General features: G+C 48.5%; 7 protein-coding genes across 7 annotated transcripts; 1 reads left to right on the top strand and 6 right to left on the bottom strand.

The window, feature by feature from the left end:
• Positions 1–269: 269 nt before the first annotated feature.
• N7508_004841 (bifunctional urea carboxylase/allophanate hydrolase) lies at positions 270–4,097 on the bottom strand (the record flags this gene model as incomplete). The annotated part of the gene is made up of 2 exons (XM_058462907.1): positions 270–3,774; positions 3,862–4,097. The coding sequence occupies 2 exons, from the start codon at positions 4,095–4,097 to the stop codon at positions 270–272; spliced, it is 3,741 nt and encodes a 1,246-aa protein (XP_058319385.1).
• A 416-nt stretch (positions 4,098–4,513) lies between these two features.
• N7508_004840 (LamB/YcsF family protein) lies at positions 4,514–5,359 on the bottom strand (the record flags this gene model as incomplete). The annotated part of the gene is made up of 2 exons (XM_058462906.1): positions 4,514–5,233; positions 5,288–5,359. 2 exons carry the CDS (start codon positions 5,357–5,359, stop codon positions 4,514–4,516), a joined length of 792 nt encoding a protein of 263 aa, XP_058319384.1.
• Positions 5,360–6,347: 988 nt separating this feature from the next.
• On the top strand, positions 6,348–7,924 carry N7508_004839 (uncharacterized protein; the record flags this gene model as incomplete). The annotated part of the gene is made up of 4 exons (XM_058462905.1): positions 6,348–7,238; positions 7,303–7,383; positions 7,436–7,817; positions 7,878–7,924. The coding sequence occupies 4 exons, from the start codon at positions 6,348–6,350 to the stop codon at positions 7,922–7,924; spliced, it is 1,401 nt and encodes a 466-aa protein (XP_058319383.1).
• A 437-nt stretch (positions 7,925–8,361) lies between these two features.
• N7508_004838 (uncharacterized protein) lies at positions 8,362–11,441 on the bottom strand (the record flags this gene model as incomplete). Its single annotated transcript, XM_058462904.1, has 7 exons — positions 8,362–8,499; positions 8,556–9,192; positions 9,253–9,436; positions 9,503–10,349; positions 10,429–10,790; positions 10,858–11,272; positions 11,343–11,441. The coding sequence occupies 7 exons, from the start codon at positions 11,439–11,441 to the stop codon at positions 8,362–8,364; spliced, it is 2,682 nt and encodes an 893-aa protein (XP_058319382.1).
• Positions 11,442–14,936: 3,495 nt separating this feature from the next.
• Positions 14,937–16,969, bottom strand: N7508_004837 (methylisocitrate lyase ICL2; the record flags this gene model as incomplete). Its single annotated transcript, XM_058462903.1, has 6 exons — positions 14,937–15,231; positions 15,296–15,719; positions 15,769–16,181; positions 16,238–16,526; positions 16,583–16,861; positions 16,888–16,969. The coding sequence occupies 6 exons, from the start codon at positions 16,967–16,969 to the stop codon at positions 14,937–14,939; spliced, it is 1,782 nt and encodes a 593-aa protein (XP_058319381.1).
• Positions 16,970–17,371: 402 nt separating this feature from the next.
• On the bottom strand, positions 17,372–17,904 carry N7508_004836 (uncharacterized protein; the record flags this gene model as incomplete). The annotated part of the gene is made up of 2 exons (XM_058462902.1): positions 17,372–17,700; positions 17,754–17,904. 2 exons carry the CDS (start codon positions 17,902–17,904, stop codon positions 17,372–17,374), a joined length of 480 nt encoding a protein of 159 aa, XP_058319380.1.
• Positions 17,905–19,392: 1,488 nt separating this feature from the next.
• Positions 19,393–21,814, bottom strand: N7508_004835 (Zn(II)2Cys6 transcription factor; the record flags this gene model as incomplete). Its single annotated transcript, XM_058462901.1, has 3 exons — positions 19,393–21,368; positions 21,414–21,581; positions 21,700–21,814. The coding sequence occupies 3 exons, from the start codon at positions 21,812–21,814 to the stop codon at positions 19,393–19,395; spliced, it is 2,259 nt and encodes a 752-aa protein (XP_058319379.1).
• Between the last annotated feature and the right edge of the window lie 1,013 nt (positions 21,815–22,827).

Genomic DNA, 22,827 nt, shown 5'->3' with positions numbered 1-22,827 from the left:
GTTTCTCTCATGCAACCCGTTCTGTTGTAAAACTTAGGCAGTTGGTAGGCAAGGGGGGGAAGTGGGGCACACAGGTAGTGAGAAAAAGCAAGAATATCTACATCAGCAGTGATAAATACTCATGGCTTTCTGGTTATAGATGTCACAGAGCGGTCGGGATCCCTGTGGGATATATAGATCTTATTCCTCTCTTGGGGTATATGTTCAGCGAACTTGCCGTTAGTATAGTATATCTGATGCCTCTTTACTAGTTGTGAATTAGAAATACATTACCTATCTACCCAGCCATGCTTGGCTGTCAAAATTGTACTTCCAGGACCAGTCACACTCCCAGGTCGACAGAGAATGGAGGCCACTCGGGCACCGACCTGAGCCTCCGTGACGTATACATTAATCTCCATCTTCATGGCTTCCAAAATGGCCACGACCTGTCCCTTTTCAAGAAGATCACCGACTTTGACTTGTACCTTCCAAACATTGGCATCGACCGGCGACTCAACTCGAACCACATCAGGCGAGTCGACATCATCTAGGTCTTCGCGAGTGCTGGCGATAGCCTTCGCCGCACTCCACTCATCGAAGAGTTTTTGCTCAAGCTCACCCATCTCCACCGCAGCAAGGGTTTGCCGCGTTCGCCACTCCTGCCAGTTCGAATCACGCCCAGCGGTATCGAACTTGGCAATGTAGTGGTTCATGTCGAGCGTTGAATCGGTGATCTTGAACGAGTATCTTCCAGCAAGGAAGTCACTCTCGGCTTTGTTAAATTCTGCTTCTGTGACTTCATAGAACTTGACAATGTCAAAGTAATTGAACAGCCACGGCCGTGATTCAGAAAATCCAGGCCGCGTGCCCGCAGAGTCCCACGCGCTAAGCGTGCGAGCCATAAGCTGGTAACCTCCCGGCGCCGCTATGGGGTATAGCGCAAGCAATGATCCCCCAAGACCTACAGAGCCACTGGGTGTGTATGAACGGTTGGGGTTGTACTTTTGGCCAGTGTAGAGGTAGCGCGGGTCCAGTGGGAACATGATTGGCGTTCCGACGAAGAAACCCACTGCTACTGTGAGCCATGGTGTTTTGAGAAGTGAGTCGAAGACATCTTGTCTTGACTCAAGTGCGTTTCCCTTTCGTATGTACTCCACGTTATCGGGGAGGTAAGCTGCGGTGGGCCGGATACTTTCCATGTAACGCTGTGTGGCTTCTTGGATGCTAGGGTGGTCCAGGCAAAGTGGGAGGTGGATTTCTCGGACAGGAAGCTGAACTCCTGAGATATCACCAATGCTGGAGTGTAGTGCCTCAAGAATCTGGAGCAGTTTGCTTTGATGCAGCTGGAACGGGTCATAATGGACGGTCAATGTGGCAAGGTTTGGCTCATAGCGAACACCATTCAAGTTTCGTTTGTCCAGCCGCTCACTGAGAAGCTTGACACTAGCGGTGTTTCGCAAATCCGCAATTTGCTCTCCAAACTCAACAATTATGCTGGTATCGCCACCTTGTCGGAAGGTGACTCGAGGGTTTATATCAGAAGAAGGCTTTGTTTTCAAAATCGATGAAGTGGCCTCCGGACCTAGCTCGACGTGAGGAGAAGGCACTGGTATATTCTCATCTGTAGCATACAGACGAAGTGCATCAAGCCAGGATTCCTTGGCGCGAGAAATCTTCATCGCGTTCTTGAAAGTAGTCATGCGGAATCGAAGCGAGCCACCAGGTTTAAGCTGACCGACTTTCCACATTTCCCCAGAGCAAACTGTGATAGCACAAGCAAAGCCGCCCAGATCGGGACGATCCCGTGCAAAGATGATGGGGTACTCTCCCGTCCAGTTGACGCCGCCATTTGGATAGCCGTAATCGAAGACATTGGATGGATGGGATCCACCGCCACCACCGCTGGCACGAGCCCACTTGAGACGTGGGCCTTCTAGTCTTACTCCGCTCCGGCCGCTGTTAGGGCCGACGGTCCATGTAGACGAATGGATCGTATCTCGCCCGTTTTGGGTCAATATATCGTCCGAGCCGAAGGGGCCCTGGAGGCAGTAGATCTCGAAGACATTGTAGTCAGGAAGAGCTTCTTGCGGCAGCGAAACGGATGTAGCTGTATCCACCCACTCGCTTGACTGAGGAGAGAGATCAAGGATATCATTTGCTTGAAGGCGGCGTCCTTGAAGACCACCGAGCTGCAGCTCTGGAGAGGTAGATTTTGAGCCAAGATAGAGAGGAACTTGAGGGAAGCCACCCTTGAAAGCAATATAGGTCCTGAGGCCATTACCGACCACAGAGCCAATTTTGAGAATCTGTCCCTTTTTGATAATGAGTCTTGACCACATTGGTTTTTCGAGACCATCGATCGTGAGTGGCATTCGGGCACCGCAGACTGATATCACGGCTGACTCGTGGAACAAAAGCTCAGGGCCAGTCATGGTCAGTTCCAGGACTTCAACTCCGATATCGTTACCGACCAAAACATTGGCTGCTCTGCTGCTCAGGTCGTCCATAGGCCCACTCGGTGGGACTCCATGACCGACCATAGCACGACCAGGATAATCCTGAACTGTCGTGTATAGCCCAGGATCTAGGACCTGCACGGCATTTGTGCGAAATTCGAATGTAGACAGGAAGTTTGTCAATGTAAACCCGGCGGTAAACTCATCAGACTGAAGCACCTTGGAAAGGTATTGCAGATTTGTCTGAGTACCTTGAAGCGATGTTTCGGCGAGTGTAGCAAGCATCTTTTGCTGAGCAGCCAGTCGACCGTCGAGGCTGTGCACCATGACCTTACCAATCAGAGGATCGTAGAGTGCACTGATGCGTTGACCACTTTTCACCCACGTGTCGATGCGCACTCCATCACCTTCTGGCCAACGAACATGTTGAAGAACACCTGGGCTGGGTGCAAAATCGCGCAACGGCACTTCGGCATATATGCGGGCTTCGATGGCCCACCCCAAAGGTTGGGGCCTACCGAGATTCTTCAGAATATCAGAAGGGATGCCTTTCTGACCTCCATGCTCGTGGTCGGCTTGCTGAAGCATCAAGTGTACTAAATCAACGCCATAGCATAGCTCAGAGATCCCGTGCTCTACTTGAAGACGAGTATTCATTTCAAGGAAGAAGTAATCGGCGGTCTCGTCGTCCACCAGGAATTCAACGGTGCCAACACTCTTGTAATTGAGTTGGGAGGCATAGCGAATAGCTGCCTGCAGCATCCTCTCGCGTAATCCAGGTGTGCGCTCCACAAATGAACTTGGACATTCTTCAATGATCTTCTGATGTCGGCGTTGTAAAGAGCACTCGCGCTCTCCAAAAGTTACAACATCGACTCCATTGCCAGCAACCTGGACTTCAATGTGCCGAGAGTGTGGGTAGTATTTCTCCAGAAAGGTTCCGCTATTACCAAAAAGCGCACCGGACCGGCTTTCGACTAGCGCAAAAGCCTGCTCCACGTCCTCCTCGCTATAACATATTTGCAAACCCATCCCACCCCCTCCTCCAGTCGCTTTCATCATGACTGGAAAGCCAATTCGCTTAGCACTTACGATGGCATGCTCTGCAGATGACAGTAGAGACGTTCCAACGATGGTCGGAACATGCGCAGCTTCAGCTATTCTTTTGGCCTCATGCTTGAGACCCATGGACTTGATTGACGCAGACGATGGACCAGCAAATGTTATACCGGCCTTGGCCACGGCTTCAGCAAATTCAACGTTCTCGCTCAAAAATCCATAGCCGGGGATTATAGCATCGGCACCACAGTCTGCACAAATATCCAGGATAGCATCCCTATTCAATTCACGCAGAGTCAGAATTCATGATTGTAGGGATTATCCTACACACCCGCATTTTTCATGCATGCGCAGAACGACTTACCCATCGATATAAGCTGTGCTTTCACTCCCGGGTAGCGTATATACTTCATCTGCCAATTGAGCATGAAGGGAAGTAGCGTCGGCTGCGGTGATAATTGCGACGCTTTGAACGCCCAGCTCGCGACAAGCTTTGATACAGCGAACGGCAATTTCGCCTCGGTTGGCCACCAAGACTTTACGGATATGGCGAAGTTGCCCTCTATCAAGGGTGGTGGTGATAACGGTGGTCGCACTCATGATTTAAGGAGGCAGCAGATGAAACAGTCTGAAAGTACCAAAAGGCTACATAGGATTATAAGAGCAACCTCAGTTTATTTGACATCATACTCCCTTCGGCTTGTGATAGTAGTTACTCGTATCTACCGGTAGATCCTTTGTCGATTTGCGCGGGGTTGACCATGTTTGACCCCAAGAGATAAGCAAAATTTGGAGTAGAGGACCCTTCAGACCCACGATATTTCCAAATCCAGACGGTTTAGCGGAGACACCAAGTTGTAGACTGTCGGTCCAACGGAGAAGGGACACGTCGAGCTCAGACTAAGTAACTGTCGCCAATCTGCTCAGTTAATTGACGGTCGCAAGCTTTTACAATGAATTATTAACGAAAGCCTCACTCAAGAATCGATGAGAATTGAATTGCTACCATAAAATTCTTATGAGGGCGCAACCTCCGATTCTTTAGGGAAGCGATTACGGTTGGCTTCGTCGACAGCTTGGCGAGCTCCTTTTACATTCTGGAGAACGGTTGGGTGATCCGAATGAATGCAGATACTAAAAGGTTTCCCCTCAAACCCAAAGCAAAATTCCTTGCCATCGATGTCATTGCCGTGATCTGTCATTGTTGCAGAGAGGGTTCGCTGGTAACACAGTTCAGGAGTGGCGGTCGTTGACTGAGCAACAGGAATGAGTTTTCCCTCTGGCGAGTAATCAATGTCGACGTAAACCTCCCCCTGGAAAGGAATACCTAGTTCTTTGCACATGGCCTCCTGCTGCTCATTCTGACAGGCGTAGACTGGAACCTTGAATGTTGCGCAAGCTTCTAGTACAGCTCTCATGATAGTCGTGTCTCTCTGCATATAGAAGTAAAGTTCTCCATGGGGTTTGATGTGGGAGAGAGCTACGCCCTCGGCATCCAACATGGCTTTGAGTGCACCGACTTGGTACAGAACCAGAGCGTACATATCTTTCGAGTCGACCTCGATCTTTCTGCGCCCGAACCCAAACATATCTTGCTGACCTGGATGGGCTCCTGCTTTCACACCATGTTGTTTGCAGAGACGGATTGTTTTGAGCATGATCGTCGGATCACCAGCGTGGAATCCGCACGCGATATTTGCAGCGTTAATGAAAGGCATGAGCTCCTCGTCCGGTCCCTATCGCTGTCAGCGACTATGTTCGAACGAGCTGCAGCATTCGGGTGTACCAACCATTTTCCAGCGGCCAAAGCCCTCGCCCATATCGGCGTTGATTTCATATTTGGTTGCCAACCCTTGAGTCATGTTGTTCAGGCAAGCGGTGTGTGCCTCTTGGAAACAGCAAGGGAAGAGAACGAATGGTAGGGCAATGAACAGTGAGCAGCTCTATCTATCGTCTCCAAATTTCACGTCATATCTGCAACTAGTGCGAGGGGCGTGATGAGATAGGAAATTTGGGGTAACCATGTACTTCTCCACTTGCTTCATTTTCGCGCTTGCCACGCCGTCACACTATCAGATGGGTTCTCCAATTTTTTGGAGTAGGAGGAAGGCGGAAGATGAATAAATGCCTCGTAGTTTGAGAAAATCTCCAAAAGTAAAGCAATTGGCCAACTCCTAAACAACGCTGCAGCGGTATAGATAGTTCTTGGCGCAGCGTTCGGCTGCCTCATACAACGGGTACAGTTACGCGCAAGACGGCACAAGTATGCACTGAGACCCCAAATTTTATTATTGTAATTTTGAAGCCAGTGCTGATGCCCTGGGTACCAATTATCGATTCATGTGCCAAGTATCCTGCTAAGCACACAATATGGCTATGAGTCCGGATCAAGATACCTGTTCACGATTAAAATGCCCATAGAACGGCAAACTTTGGCCGTGACCGTGGCCCTAGTGCTTCATCTCACCAGTTCCATTCTACTTACGCCGGCATATTTCTTAAGCTGCGTATTCTTTTGAGATATTCTGAAGTCATCCAGTCCACATTGACATAGGCTGTATGTTATAGGACTATATAAGGTCTATGCAGATAACATGGCGAATCCCCTCGCCCAGACTTCTTCGACGCTCAATTGGACTTGCAATAGATAAGTAAGTTGGAGAAAGTAGTTCTTATGTCTAATGAGGAGATTACGCTATTTTGGGCCTAGGTTGATGCCACTAAAGCGGTGGCGCCTGCTACTCTCAACAAGTTAAATAAATGACAATATCGCATCGTGAAGTATACTGGTGTCTGCCTGTTTCCATTTGTCCGCGCATATTACTACTTTCCTCCGTAGAGGCACTTCCAATGGGCTCTGAACCCAAGATTGAGACCTCACCCGAGCCCGAAGGATCATCTCGAGACACCTGCGTGGTTGACGACCTGGAGGTATTCGGCCCCAGCAGCGATGGAGTGCACTTTCGAACATTGAGCTGGCCTAGTGCTTCTATGATTTTCTTGAAAATAACATTTGCCACCGGGGTCTTGTCAATCCCCACCTCTATGTATCAGTTGGGAGCGGTTGGCGGTAGCTTGAGTGTTTTGGGCTGGACCGCGTGGAATCAATACACGGCCGTTGTGATGTACAATTTTCGCCAGCGACACGGGTGCTGTCACTCTATTGCCGATATGGCGCATATCATCGGCGGCAGAGTAGGCAAAGAAGTCATCGGCGTGCTATTCGTTCTAGGCAACGTTATTTGCGCCGGATCCGCCATCATCGCGGTGTCAACCGCTCTGAATACTCTCTCGCATCACAGTGCTTGCACTGTTTGGTGGGCTTTGGTGGCTTGGATATCTATCGCTACGTTATCCTCTATACGCAAGCTCGAGCAGATTGGCTGGCTTACCTGGATCGCCTTTATTTCCATCTTCACAGCAGTCTTCATCGTGGTTGTCGGGGTCACTCAGCTGGATCGTCCGGCGGCGGCGCCGTCCACTGGTCCCTATGAGCTAGGATTCTATGCTCTGCCGCCCCTGAAGCCTACATTTGCAGTCGGCATGCTGGCTACCTGCAATATCTTCGTTGCAAGTTCCAATACCGGTGCATTCGTGCCGGTGATTGCAGAGATGAAGAACCCTGGCGACTTTAAGAAAGCTGTGCATGTCGCCATGAGCTTGATTATGCTTTTCTATTTCACCTTCAGCCTGGTTGTCTACGCGTACTGTGGAAAATGGGTCGCTAATCCATCTTTGGGGGTACGTGTCTCTCATCTCTGTTTTGGCCTTTATTCAAAAAGAATCCAGGTTCTAACCCACACAGAGCGCCGGACCTACCGTCAAGATGATTGCCTACGGAGTAGGTCTATTTGGCCTGATCATGAGCGGATGTCTCTACTCCCACGTAAGTTTCTCGTAAATATTGAAGTTCTCACCTGATGACAAAATATCTTTAGGTGGCCGCGAAGTATCTTTTCGTCCGTCTCTTACGCAATACCTCTCATCTTCAACGCAACACCTTAATTCACTGGTCTACATGGCTGGGCTGTACGTTGGGTATAACAACCCTCGCTTTCATTATTGCTGAGGCTGTACCTATTTTCAATTATCTACTGGCTCTGGTCGGTTCCCTTATAATGGGACCTTTGAGCATTTGTCTACCAGCCGTCCTTTGGTTATTCGACAATCGAAACCACTGGTGGGCAAAGGGTAACTTTCAAAAGCCACTTGCATACGCCTTTCACACCCTTTTTCTAATGATTGGAGCCTTCATAACTGTGGCAGGTACTTACGCGGTGTGTGTTGAAATTAACAATGCATATGAAAGTGGCCAGATTGGTACGTATCGAAGACGTTGTCTGTTGATTCTTTGTCCCGTGGCTGAACATCTTTTCATAGGATCTGCTTTCTCGTGTGCCGATAACTCGAATACAATAGCTGAATAGTTGGTCGAAAGAGTGTTTTGATTTTGATAGCTACTGGTATGAATTCTATGATGGCTAAGTGGTGAACTACAGTTCTCCCAACGTTATCCTTTAGCGGCTGGACCCGCGACTTTTGCACGGTATCTGCCACGATGAGGAGCTAGGAAGGTGCTCGTGATCCGCATGCTCCTTAGCACTTAGAACAAGTACCGGTACAGCCGGACATGGAAGCGATGTGAACTAGCTTTTCCTTACTCTTCAAGCACTCAAATTGCAATCCTTAGTTATTGCGCGTTCATAGTCCTAGAAAGTAGGTCACATATATTGAAACGAAATAAAATTCATGAATGCGAATAAATTGCCTGAATATAGCTTGTATTAAAACATAAGTATGGGATACCAAGCTTCAATACACCATCTACGCCGAGCACCGGCCGGTAAAACAAAATCTCTTTGTATCAGCGCCTGGAGAAACAACACAAGACCCCAGTCTTTGCCAGAAAGTAAAGAGCACCGAAAAAGCGGAAAATAGAAAGACCAGAGGTACCCCACAAGATGACCTTGAAATACCACGCCGTCCGGGTTGTAGATGCGTTCTAGATTGCCATGTCAGTATTCATGGATGAAATGATGAACTTGAGACCCAACTCACTGTTAGACATAGTCTATCAATACTCGAGTTGTTGATATAGAGTGCTAGAAGTCCATTACTGAAAGTCCACAGGAGGACCAAGTTAGTTCGGAAAGCTTTGTATGAGTCGTCAAGAGCCAGTTCTTCGCCATCGCTCGTCTCCTGCCACGGGGTTAAAGCCCGCTTGACAGTGGCCGCAAATTGTTCATCAATATCAATCTGAGGTTTCTCCAGTTCCTCCACGAAAGTTGTTTCTTCTTCGGTCTTTGTTTGCGCCGATGGAAGTTTGTCCGGGGCGTCGGACCCCTTCGTACCCCAAGAGACATCGTGCCAGTTGCAAAATGCGTATACCATGAGAACATTAATTGACGAGGGCATACCGAGGAAATATGCCCAAGATGAAGTGAGCATGTGCCAAGGGTCTGCATAGAGAATACTCGCCAGGAAATAGATTCCGTGGGTTGAGACCAGAGCGACAAGAACAATACCACCAGTTGAGCGGATGAAGCCCAATACAAGTCCCGAGAATCCGTGATCAAAGTCGAAGACCAGATTCTCAGGAGCCAACGCTTGTGCGACCAGGTAGAAGGCCAAGACAAGTAAGTAGGCTTGAACTAGTGAAAAGTAGACAAAGGAGAGGGTATACAGAAACTTGGACCTGATAGGTTCCATGTTAGCTTCAGACGGACAATACAAACAGGTAGCATCCTATACATACGCCTTTGGACGGTTTCCAAGAGCCAGGATAAACTGAAGCATGAGGAATGTCAGATATCCGATCTTCAGCAGATTATTGACAATGGGTGTAACATCGTTGCCGAAAGGCCAGCCCTTGGATTTGTTCGTCGAGCTCGGTGTTCCCACAATATCGAGAATAACGGAACTAGTTAACCAGTAGGACGCTGATGAAAGTTTGCTCGTCAATCAGCTCTACCATTTTCAGTGTTCCCAGACTCTCGCTAACATACCGAGTGAAAGCCATGTCATGACAAGTTGGCAGATATTATAAACCAGCTGAACATGAAGGACAAAAAGGCGGAGTATCCCATGTCCACTTTGGTAAATGCGATTGAAATGCATGATTGAATAAAGTGATGCGGCAAAAGAGCCATTAAGCCATCGCCGCCGTTGACTGAGAAATTCTGCTGGTTGTTCAGGAACATCTGTCTCTCCTTTCGAGGATTTGACGTACGTGAGCCGCCACTGTCTACCAGCCTTGGCTACTAGCTCAAAACAAAGAATGCGGTCCTCGGCGAGGAACATATTCTTTTTGAAAATATTCATACCGTCGATACCTTTCTTGCCGAGTTGCCGAGCAAGTGTGTGATCACCATGGAAATACTGCTCGAGCGGTCGACCCATAATAGCCCTATACCGATAGGCCGAAAATGCTCCCGGTAGAACACTGACATAGCCAAAGCTACTTTCCAAAGGCTTGTCGAGGATATTAGAAATTTTATACTCGAAGTTTTGGGCTGCGACCAATGGGTTAACAAGCTTTTTCCATCGGTGGCCAAGAAGAGCGTGGATTTCACCACAAGCTCCGCCGAGATTTTTGTCATTGTAAAATGCTTGCCAAAGAGCGAGCAAGGACCGAGGTCCGGGCTTGGTGCCTGCATCGATCAAAATGCAGATCTCAGGATTCAAAATGCGACCGAAAGCATTAAACAACCAGCGATGTGAGTTGATCTTTTTGGAATTTTTCTTCTTGAGACAGAAAACCATTTGGACCGGTGGTAGATTCATAAAATTGTCTTTGTATGGGCGGACGAGCTCTTGTTTCGGGGTAATCGATAGTTGAGTCGTATATTCAAACTACCACTTGTTAGTACGGTTGGACTGACAACGTTTCATGCTGCAAGGACCCATTGCACCAAAAGCACATGTAACTTACGATGTGAGCGACCGTTTCTCGTCCGTCAACATCTTGTTTCATGATGCCGTCTTGGAAAACTCCGATGGTTGCCAAAACATCAAGTGTATTCTTGTCGCATGGGTCCATTCCGTCGAATACGAGGCAAACGACGATCTTCTGCCACGCCGGGCCTCCCCTGTTCCAAAACTCGGTCTTTTTCAGGTTGACGATATCCCGAACATTTTGCATCACCCCATGCAAGGTCCTAGCAGTGAGAACCTTGTCTTCGTTGTAGTACGTGATCGCGATGAGGAGTTCTGTATGTCTGTTGTACATTGAAGGGCGTAGGTTATACCCATTGTGCAGCGTGAATTCGTCAGGATCACATGTTGCAGCTGTATCTATGTGTAAAGGAGAATGACAGGTTAGCGTATGAACACCAAAGTCGGAAGCACTATTTGCACTCACACCTCATCTGTGTAAACTCTTCAGAAAGTTCTCCCTCTGCATCCCGATATTCTGGTTGAATGGCATTTCGAATAGGACTCGGGACAGGGTAGTTTATACTCAATACTGAGCCTTGAATGAGTTTGATTCGCCGTGTGGTGTATCGGCGGATGGTACTTGTCTTATGACGATGCCCCGAGTCTTTGGAGGAGGCAACCGCAGAGCCCTGGTTGGAGAGGTTGTGTAATTTGAAATGATCAGGTAGCTCTTGTGACTCCATAGAGTCTATACCAGGGATCATAATTCCAGAATCCCATGCATAGGGTTGTTGAGTAGTTTGGCTCAAGGGGGCTGGGTCTGCGAACGGGTTGAGGGACAGAGTGCAAGACCGCTGATGAAGTAAGGAACCACTTTGCTCGTTTGTCGGTTGGGGTTCCTGAAAAGTACCAGGATTGTCAGTTCGGCTTGCCGCATACTTAAGACAACGTAATTTCCGCTTCAACTACACCTACCCGAGGGGTATAACTATCACTCAAGGTAATGTCATTTTCGTCACTGTACCGGCCAATGTGGAATGAAAAGGGTCGACGACGTGAAGAGTCCATGATGTACCTATTGGAACCCAAGCTGAGACAAGTGCTGTATCTGAAAGGGGGTGAGCTGAGATTTTGAGGTATATTCCCTGGTGCCAAGCTAGTTCAGATGGATAGAGGTATGACAAGCTGTGCTCACCAACAGTATCTGGGGAGCACATTGTGGTGTGCAATTAAAAGCTAAGGCACAAGACCTTTCATTCTCCCAATCCCAGCGCAGATTCTAATTCACAGTTTTGTCAGTAGCTTCAAATTGCGTGCTATTTCAAGCCGGTGCCCCACACATATAGGGCTGCTGGCCTCAGCCAATCCTGTTGCAGTAGGTAATTTTAGCTTGCGGTTAACTGCCCGTTAATTCTACTCGACCAATGAACGTCTTGTGCAGATTGCAGGCTTCATGGTCAAGTTGACTAGACCGTAGCGACCCTGGTAGTGTGCTTGGACACCGACTAAAACTACTTCCTCTTTCACCAGTTTTTGTCAGTGACAGAATTTCAATTATGCCGAGAGCTCAAGGCATGGATAGGACATTTCCACTTAGCTGTTCCACAATATATGTTGGATTGAAAAACTGAAGGTTCTATCATATTTCAAATCCAGGGTTCAACTTGTCAAAAGCTGTACGCGGTTTCTCGTACCCTCATACAGAACACACATCTAAACTACTGTTTCTGATATGGATTTACTCCGGCTCCCAACAACACAGCTCGAGGTCGATCTCAGGTTGGACCGAGGACAGCTAGTCTAGCGAATCTTCCCACCAAAGACAGTGATCAAAGAGTCACGAACATCTAGTGTGACTATCCGGCAAGGGACTCACTTACACGGCTTTTCCATTACTGTTTATATCCCTGACTATCAAACTAGAATATCTGCTTACCCAGTATCGACCAGATTACTCAAGCCACTGAGTGTTTCAAGACCGATCATTGGTCCAACAAGTCACAAAGTTCATGCGGGAATGTCTGATGGCGCTGTAATCAACAGGCCCACTTATTGAGAGGATCGCCTTTTTCGACGGGTGACTCTGATTCAGCAGCTGAAGTCGGATATCATTTGACTGTCGTGGTAACGGGTAAGCGGCGTGCAAAAAAAGTAGGAATTCATCCTTTCCAGTCCAATACTTAAGAGGGATTAGGTCTCAGTGTTCTGTTATTGCGTATTCCAAACCTGGCATTTGATTATGTGTTGACTCACTACCTGTACAACAACTAATGCGTGTGCTACCATTTTGGTGCACCCGATGCCAATTTGATTAGTTTTGTCCAGTGGTTCTTTTCCCTCTGAAGAGAGTAAACTGATTTATTTACATCCAATAGTAAATATTGCGCCGGAATAATCCGCGTAAAGGAATGCCTGGAAGAAAGGTTTCCGATATGTGTAGATGCACGAAACCATATGCAGTCAATGTCTAATTGAAGGGAAACCCCTATTCAGCTGTACAATTGTATGCGCGCTTCTCTCTAGCCAGATAAGATGAATATTGCCATTCCATACCTTTCCAGGGGCCGAGCTGTATCTTCTATGAGAAGAGGACTGGCTGAATTTCGTGAGGCCAGTCTCTCGAGAAAGATTTGTGTATTGTTCCTCTGTCGTGCTACCACCCGCGACTGGTTGTTTTACGGAGAATCGAGCTATTCGCAGCTTCGGGTTCTTATGCCGGCTGATTTCAAATAGTAATTTGGTCCTATGTTATAATAACAGTTACTGATGACATCAACTGAGTAAATGTGGATGATAGCCGATGTGATTCTTTTCTATAACGAGAAGATGATTATCTGTCGGAGGACAGCTAGTGACAGCCCAATCAGAGATCAAGGGGCTCTGGAGAGGAATGTCAGGTTGGCTTGGTCCGTGTATGACAGCCTCGTCGGATTGGTAACCAAAAGGAGCGGGCAAAATCGGAGTATTCGCAACGAGACCAGTATCCAGGGCTTAGTTGATTTTAATTTGTGGAAATTTCTAATCGAATGCCATGCTAGCCCTTGCTCGCGGGTAAATGTTTATTCTGGTTACATCGATGGTCGTAGACATAACATTCTCCCCAAGGGCATGCATGCCTTGAAACCTTCCCCGTTGATGCTAAACCTCAGAGGGGTAACAGGAGTAGCAAAAAATTACTTGCTCAAACACTCCCGAAGAAAAAAGGATAGCCTGCTATAAGTACTGGTCTTCTTTCTCTCTTCAAACCAATTCAAACTCACATCCTCTACCATCAATCCGCCAACTAAGGCTTTCCTGCAATCACCATGCGATTCATCTTCGTTGCTCTCGTGGCCACTTTGGGCGCTGCCATGGCTGCCGGCAAAGCTACGGTAGCATCTTGACCAGTTGAGTATTACTAGGATCCTCTAATGGGACTTTAGATTCCTGCAGGCGGAGTTTGCAATAAGGATGGTAGTATGGGAAATTGTGCAAGTGGGTTCTGTATGGTAAGTCATGGAAATCTCAGTCATATATCCGTCAACATCAAAGAATAACATTGGAGAAAAAGCAAATGCCGGAGGACTCAACTGGAAAATGCCAGTAGGGCTTTGATCGTTACCGGTGGATGACGTTGACCTGCCATGTAGGGTCTCCTCTCAGAACGAAGAATAGCATGAATCAAATCGCATTCTATTTATCGACAAACCATAATAGGCTGATTTCCAACGATAATGAGGGAAGAGGGCGGCTTGAGCTGATTGAGAGTCAACTTCCGGCTGGGCCAGGGTACATATGTCCCTAATTGGGATCAACTCCATAGTTGAAATCCAACAACAAAGATAGAACGGAACAACCGTGCTGCTGGCCAGCGTTTGTTCCACCGGAGTCAGAACTCCATGTCTGATAATACAACAAGCTTTTGGTTGGCCAGCTCGTTGGATCTGACTTTTTGCTCGATCCTTACACCAACTCCTTTTTCAACCTATCAAAGAAATTCCAACGCCCCCGTCAGCTATGAAGGGCAGCACACTGTTGATGTCCTCAACGACAAAGCTTTAGGTTTCTTGGACGACGCCACTGCCGCCCAGGAACCTTTCCTTTCGAGCATCGTCCCAGTCGCACCGCACTCGGATGCTTAGAGACATACAACTTCCAAAAACGCTAATTTCAGCTAGGCTTTGGAGCTTGATACAGCCATGTATATATGTGTCTATTCTCATCTTTGACGGGGTGACGATGCTCATTATGATCAATCAATAGACAGAAGCAGAAAAGCAGTCAAAAGGACGTTACGAGGAGGCGAACCTGCGTGCAAATAGAGTGACATACTCAGCAAAAGAGATGTACAAGTTCTACCGAGAGGCGGGATACTGAGTTAGATCTGAACGAAATACGGAAGATGAACGATGAAAGCAGGCCACATCAATGATGTGATATGACAGTCATGTTATTGGGACAACCAAATTATTTGATCACGTTGGTCCCAGCAAGAAAAATCATGGAATCCGTACAGAAAGAAAGAGACGGCTGCTCAAACACAAAAAGCTTATTAATTCAATATCAGAAGCCTGTGGCAGGAGGTTAGCAGTGAATCCCAAAGGAGCGAAAGCGTGATGGCATACCCTTCTCAGTGTTTCCTTCGCCCATGCTCTTGCTGCTGCTGCTTCCACTTTGAATGGCTCCCATGATGCCGTCCATATAGGGGGCACCGCTCCACTTCTGGTGAGTTAGGACATCGACATCAAGTTCCTTCTCACGGGACTGCACTAGACGGACGTAAGCCAGCATGCCCTCGTCCTTGAATGCACGGGAAAGCTCTGTTGTAATGGTTGCATTTGTGTGTAGACCGGCGAGCGAGATCAACTGCAGAACGAATCTAGACGTGAAGAGTTAGTACAGGTTACCAAGGTGGCGAGGGACAATTGGATCAAAAGGCTTACCCTTGTTTGGCAATGTCCCAGATAAAGGACTTGAGAGAGGCCTCGGTGAATCCTTGTCCCATCCAGTTGAATGACGGGCTCAGGTTGTACACAAGCTTTTTGCCGGGGTACGCCTCGCGAACTTCTCCAGCCAGCTTGCCTGCCTTCTCAACATCGGGGTCACCAGTCTCTACCCAGAGGAGGTCTGCGTATGGTGCGAACACTTTAGCTCGCTTGGTGGCAGCTGGGAATCCGGCGCGGTAGTGGTAGAATCCTTCCCGGGTACGTGGGCTGTCGCAAGACCAGACGAGGGGGGTTTTGGCGTAGTCGTTTGCGAGTGCACGGCGACGGGAAAATGAAAGATCAGGATTGGCCTTGACATAAGCTCTGTATCCATCACGGGAGGATTGAGGAGCGCCCTCTGAGGCAAGATGGGCATCGACAGCTGGGACTTATTAGTAAGATCCGATTGAAAAATGGGGGGAAAAAACTACCTTCGTCAATTGTGACCAATTTGTGCTTTTTGACCCAGTCAAGCTCATATGCATCGATCTCGAATGGGGAGGCACCTTCCCGCTCCATGGCTTGGAGGGTCTCCGCAAGGGGCTCCACATCTTCGGCAATGCCAAGAATGAACTCATGATCACGGACATCAATTGCGCTGCTGATGAGTCGACCGCTCTCGGAATCTGTGCGGGCAATGACCAGGTTCTCACAACCCATCATGTCCCATTGGAATCGGGCCGCAACCAGTCTGTTGATATGCTCACCCATGGGCACGAGTACCTTGCCTGCAAGATGGCCGCACTTCTTTCCGCCGTGAAGTTGATCCTCGAAATGGACCGCCGCAGCACCGTTTTCTGCAAAAAGTTTGGAAAGCTTGAGAACTGCCGACAGGCCACCGTGTCTGCATCAGTAAAATTAGCAAATTATTTCGTCCTTGGATGATGTACATAAACATACCCAGTATCGCCATCTGCAATGATTGGTCGCATGTAATCAGTGTATGGTGTTGCTTTCCGCTGATCCGGAGTCATCTTCCGTCGCGTATCCCAATGTTTGCGATCATGCATCTGTTGAGCTTTGAAGAGACGCTGCACTTGGTTGGGGACAGTGTTGTATGGGTAATCGCCGAAGTCGGGAGACACTTCATTGGTACTGGTCAAGAGGGAGGAGCATGCCCAGCCGGATATGTAGAGGACTTCTTGGTTGGGAGCTTGTTGTGTCATCTGTACCGGATCGATGGCACCCACTGGAAAAAGAACAACGTTAATGACTTGGAGCGTGTATGTCGGTTTGGAACCTCACTCGTATGAACTGGCTGTCCAGCTTCCGCTCTTTCATTGAGCAAATTGAAAAGTTTTCGAGCCATCAACGAACTGGGGTATGATTGTTGCAGGGACCCGCGCTTGCTCACAACATCTGCTGCGGAGTATGGGCGCTTGATGCCCTCATAACGCGGGGAGCTCCACCAGGATTCTACCTCCTGAATTTGTCGATCAAACAGTGCATCCTCTGCTTCGCCTGCCTTTTCTTTGGTAGACAGAAGCTGGTATGCGTCTGCGGGGAGGTTTGTCGAGACGGGGGCTGAACAGGCGCCATCCGTGGATAACCGCACGTCAATGGGCGCAATGCCCGGGACGGGTTGGACAGACGAGAGGCAAGGCGAGGCACGCGGCGCAGAGAACGGAACATTGTTGAGAGGGACCCGGGGTGACAATCCGGAAGAGGGGAGAGAAAAGTGCAGAGTGAAAACAAATCAAGGACGAAGGGTGAGGCACCACCCTCACCCTCCGCTACCTCGGCCCGCTTTCTGGGGGTGGGACTGCCCCCGATTCTCGGCACCTGACTAATCCTTGGCACCAGTCAAGGTTCACATGACTATCAGATTCGCATCAGATCAGACTCACCCCAGCAAAATTCCCGGCCATTTTGGCGGGTGGGAACCTCATAGTCGGGGCTCGGAGAGGACTCAACAAGTTGGCGCCGGGGAGGAACATAGGAACATGTTCAAATGGATGATCACAGCGCGACGCGACGGGTGGAAACCGTTGAAATAATCCTGCTTCTTTACAAGAGAGGGAGGAACGAGGACCTTCAGGGCCACAGGCTTTGTGATTGACAGGGGCTTGAGAGAATCTCGAATTGCACATCAACGTCCATCTTCTGGGAGTAGTCCAGCACGGAGTCAACAACAGCAGGTCCTAAGTCTGCTGCCTCGTCAATGGTGTCATAAATGACACCAGTGCCGTCATAACTATCTCCACTGGATCTGGCAATGTTTCCACCGAAGTGTTCGCATAATGCTTGCCCCATGAGCACCCATCGTCCGTTCATGTCGAGGTGTCTGTTCAGAATGGCCTCGGCAAGAAGGGGACGGTTGCTGATAATGTTGGTGATGTTCTTGGCATAGGAGGCAATTGAAACTAAGCAAGGCTTATCAGGACGTGGGATCAACTGCCATTATAGCTTCACTTACCTGGCTTAAGAGCCCAGCAAAATGGACGCCGAACCAAGCGAACTCGGGGGCCCAGAACAACGCTGAGGAGAAGGGCGTTCGGGGTGTTATGGTAGATGATCACGATCATTCTATGGAGCAATATGGTCGTTTCCCACTTGAGGACGGCCATTTGGGCGAGCTGGGGGGAGGCTCCAAACAGGTACTCGGATGCACCGTGCTCGTCGGAGGATTGGGCAGTACCGCCCTACGAGGGTCTGACAACCAGCCTTGATGAAAGCAGACATGATCAATACAAAAATTGGTACGACGAAAGACTCGAAAAAAGACTCGAAAAAAGACTCGAAAAAGGAGCTTCCGAAAGATGATTGAGAAAGGCCTTGAAGAGCAGAAGTAAGAATTCAAGGTGAGTGTAATCACCGTCCACTATCCCTCTGGTTGGCCCTGCAGCCTGTCATATGTTCTAATGCCATTATCCCTCTAATCAATTGGGGACTTAGACCAATCAGATGCAATTGATATTGAGAACAAGGGACTCTACCTCTACTGTAGCCCACAGCCGGCAGCTCCAATTGACAAATTGCCTTCTTGCTGAGGCTGTTCAGACTTTTCCTGGAATTTCGGGTATTCACATCCACTGTCCCGGGCTTGAGGCACCTCACGACCTCAGGCAGGACACGTTGCGTTCCCTTTCTTACATTATATTATTCAAAATCCAGGAAACTTATTGGTGCACTACACTTGTGGCAGTTGTTGCTATATACCAAGCTTTCGGTCCGGATGTTATCGCAAGATAACCGGCTTCCACTGGACGGATTCACAGATCTCATGGCCGCGTGTACTCAGCTTCCTTCGCAGAAGCATTTGTGGCACATGGCATTACAATAGTCGAAGCTAAGAAAGAACCAAATGAGCAGTGGATGAATATATTTACGTTGTAGATTACATAATTCTATAGCCCACCGACCATCTTCCTTTCTGTGGGTATGTCTCGAGCAGGGTGCTATTGGAATTGAACGGGGCTTACTGATTGCATATGGTTTCAAGAAGTCGCGAATTGGATAAGTGCAGATGAACAAGCTTTTGAACACGGCATTAAAGGCCATACTGGAGGGCAGAGCTCTGGATATGAATGGGGGGCGTAGCATGGGTATTAAATGCATAGGTTGTTGATCAGGTGGATCAAGTCGGTGTATTATCATTACTGACGGGTCCGGGTCCGGGTTTGGTGTGGGTGTGGGATTGGCGTCAGAGGGCCAGGGCGAGAGATAGCAGGTTGCTTTGGGGACATCTCCGTGTTGAAAAACCGGGTATTGGACAGTTGAATATAGATAGGAATGGCAGTGAATGCCGGGTGAATCACCAAGAAGAGTGCAACACCGTTTCCTAGATCGAAATTGAGTGTAGTCAGAGTATGGATCATAGGTTCGGAGAATATTCACTCCATCGAAGAAGCATTGTTGTCATAAATCATCAACAGGAAACCTGGTCTCAAACGCCGCGCTGTTTCAACGCCAACCAAGTCGAGGGCGCCAAGTACAATTTCAAATTCAAAATAATCCCATAGAAAGATAAAGGATGACTTGCACGCTGGGTCCTTAGTCGTTAGATCAGTACAGCGGGCGAAGAATATTGGGAAGTCACTGGTAATGCGTTCAGGCTAGCCGATGAAGACTGTTCGATTCACAAGGTCAGGTTGTTCTGCGGGTGTGCGCGCAATAGGGGTTATCAACTCACCTTCCCATCCCCATTCAGCCATCACATTCACCCAGTGTAATTTGCCACGGACGGTTCTCTCGAACTCGATATTCTTCAATGATGAAAGTGCGGAGCCGCGGCGTGCAGACCATGAGGCAGGCTGTCTTGGCTGTGAAGCTATTGAAGTCCTGCGAGCGCCATTCGTATTGTATCCGCCGAAATCCGAGTTGCGGAATGTCGAGTCCAGGCTCTCCCTGTCAGCGGAAGAGATAGAATGGGCACGTTGGGAGCCAGCCAGTCCTTGCTCTCGTCTTACGTTCATTTTATCGCGACGATCCCAGACTTCTTTCATGACTTCAAGACAGCGGTCCACTCCACCGAGCATTAGTCGGCCTTGGATTGTGGTCCATCGATCCAATACCCATTTTCGATCGTCATCGGCATCAACTTCTGATCCAGCTGCTAGGAGAGGGAACACCTGGATAATGGTTGTGCGTGAGGTGTACGGAACAGTGGCAAGGAGAATCAGCACCCTTTTTGCCAACTCATCGGCGGGCTCAGATGGTATTTCAGGGACGGCTTGATGGAGGTACAGTAAGATAGCCCAGCGGTAGGCATGAGCAACCTGAATACTGTGCTGCACCTCTGAATTTGGATCTTCGGGCGGTTCAAACCAGCGTGGTGGCTCCCAGTTCTCAATCAGACCTTTAAGTTCCATCGCTTGAGCGACAATTGATACTGTATTTGACGGGCTTTTTCGCACATTCTGGATTAGTTTGGCAACTCGGCTCATCAGGGGGTACAGAGTAGTCGCGCATCCCATCAATGGGTCGATGTCATGAACCGCATTACTAGGCAGCTCGAATATGGAAGTATCCCAATTCTGAGGCCCACAGTCATCCAAAGAGGTCAATCGTGCAATCACATCCATGTAAGACCATGTATTGTACAAGAAGCGGATACGGTCCAACTCGTCTTCGCTGATGTCTCCCTGCATTCCGGTAGCGACGACCTGCGACATTAACGCTTTCGCTCCACGGAGATGCTGTATGCAGGTACTAGTATGTTGATCCCATGTATCGGCAAAAGCCAAAGCAAGACTGGTGGCCAGTGCAGCATCTGCTCTCATACTCTGAATCTGGGCTACTAGGGAATTGATGCTTTGGCGCATGTGTTTTACTCCCTGCACGCGGAGATGGGGATTTTCCTTGCCTGAATGAAATGCTGTCAGGGCAAAAATGGCATGGTAGAGTGCCGGTGTATTCTTCGCCAACGGCCAAATCAATGTCCTCCATGGGTTCTCGGTAGCTCCATCCTTGATTGACAGGATCCCACAGGTGAGCTTGTCAAAGCGCATCACCAACATTTCAGGAGTCTCTGGTGGTAGAGATAGGCTGCTTGGAATGCTCATTGAGTTGAAGCTAAAGGACTTTGACTCTGTTATTTGGAAGTTCCATGGTCCAAGCCCTGGATCCGATTGCCGGATGATATCTTCGATATCATCGTTTTCTTCTTCCAATAACCTGGAGAAACTGAGACCTGATGCATCATGGACAAGTTCCTCCGGGCCAATGGAGATCTGCCGACCAGACTCTAGATCGTGGGATGCCAAGAAGTCTGCCAGCGATAGTGAATCCTGGTATGGCTCCAGAAAGGAAAGGAAATTGAATGAGGGAGAGTCAGCGGACAATGATACATTAATGTCGAGAGGCGCACTGCACTGTGGCATGGAAGCATCTTTCGTTTTGTCTGTTAGATCATCGAGTGCTTGTGCTTCGGACGGAAAACTGTTGATGCTCATCGGGGAACTATGCAGTGATCCGGGCGGAGAGTGAGAGTGGTGATGAGCTTGAATACGAATTGGAGATGTTGATTGTTCAGTTGTTGGAGGTGTAGGGAAGCTGTCACCATTGATGTGTTGTTGATGGGACGAGTTGGCTGCAAAGTGTCAGATATGCCAAGCTCCACGGGAATCACACGTACCCTTTTTGGCCTTGATAGGCCGGCCCGGGGCCAAGTTGGTCTCCTCAAACGGTCGCCATTTGAAGTCTTTCTTGTATCCTCCGCAGCTCACTTTGCGCCGCTCGCACTGTTCACATGTTGGTTTTGTTTCATCGCATTTCAACCGCTTGGTCTTGCAAGTGACGCAGCCTATAGAAGTGGAGACGGTTAGTTTTGTTGGGAAGAGCGGCAACCTCGAACTTGTTAAGTCAGCCTTGAACGAGGTCAAAGCTGATAACTTGCCAGGGATCTTATGTAGCGTTCATACCATTGCGACTCTTTGTTTGCTTCGGTTTCTGTGCGGTCCTCCCTGGTGACGGGGCGTTTCCCCGCGCGGATGAGACGTCGGGATCAGAAGTGGGAGGTTTCTTATTGTTTTCCATGCCAAGTTGATGTCCAAACCCCCATTCATAAGGGTATCTGAGCGATTTAACAAAAAAGAATAAAGAAGTGAAGATGGTAAACAGAGATAAGCGCAGGAGAGAGCAGCGAATGGAAAGTGATAGGGAACCCACGAAGATAAGCCTATGCGGGGGCGATGGAGATTCTGAGGGGACAATTCGCTATTTACACTCGACGCTTTTTTTTAGACTATAACGATCGCGCATGATATTTGGGCTATATACTATACTCCGCGGAATGTGACATATGTACCCAGTCTACCAACCTCACCAACCCTTATCTAGGCACTATGGTACAACTAAGTACCTTTGTATATCGTTGGTCGATGAGCGATGACAAAAGCAAGCTACTGGTTCGCTCACTATCTTCATCCCGTGCGGAGACTTTACTCCAATTCTGGGAGAGACCCGATGCCTAGTCTTCTTAGTAGCAACCAGAGGATATTTTTCACAATTACTCTCTCCCAACCTATCACCAGTGTTTTAAAACTACCCATTAACTTCAGACAAAGCTGCATTATTATATTCTACAAAAGTTTCACCGGCGAATCGACTATCTGTTTGTACATAACTTCCAGATGACAGGGGAAATGGCCACGTCGTGTGGCGTACAAGCTGGAATTGAAACCAAAGCGTAGCATAAGTTATCCTCTCGCGTGACTCATACATTTTTGTGGGGTATAAAACCATTGAAGAGGTAATCTCAAATGAGACTAGGCTGCAATGAAAAACGTGATCGGCTCGCCCCCTGCCGTGGGTCAATGTGTATCTCGGCTTCGAGCCGGGCGTTAACGGCGTGCAATCATCTTTTTTACGCTATGATCAGCACTTGAATGCGGATTTCTACATTGGAGATGTCCTTTTCTTGTTTAAAAATCCACAATCAATGTGCTATCAGGCTGTTTAATGTCTTCTGTGACGAGTTCTCTATACATGCTGGTGACTCTATTCAGCAGGGACAGTAAGATGGATTGCCTACGCTAGAATGCTCCCAC

The sequence above is a fragment of the Penicillium antarcticum genome (genome assembly GCF_028974205.1).
Source record: "Penicillium antarcticum strain IBT 31339 chromosome Unknown utg000005l_segment0_segment0, whole genome shotgun sequence".
Lineage (NCBI taxonomy): Eukaryota > Fungi > Ascomycota > Eurotiomycetes > Eurotiales > Aspergillaceae > Penicillium > Penicillium antarcticum.
The sequence above is the reverse complement of the archived record's forward strand: the minus strand, read 5'-3'. Positions and strand labels throughout refer to the sequence as shown.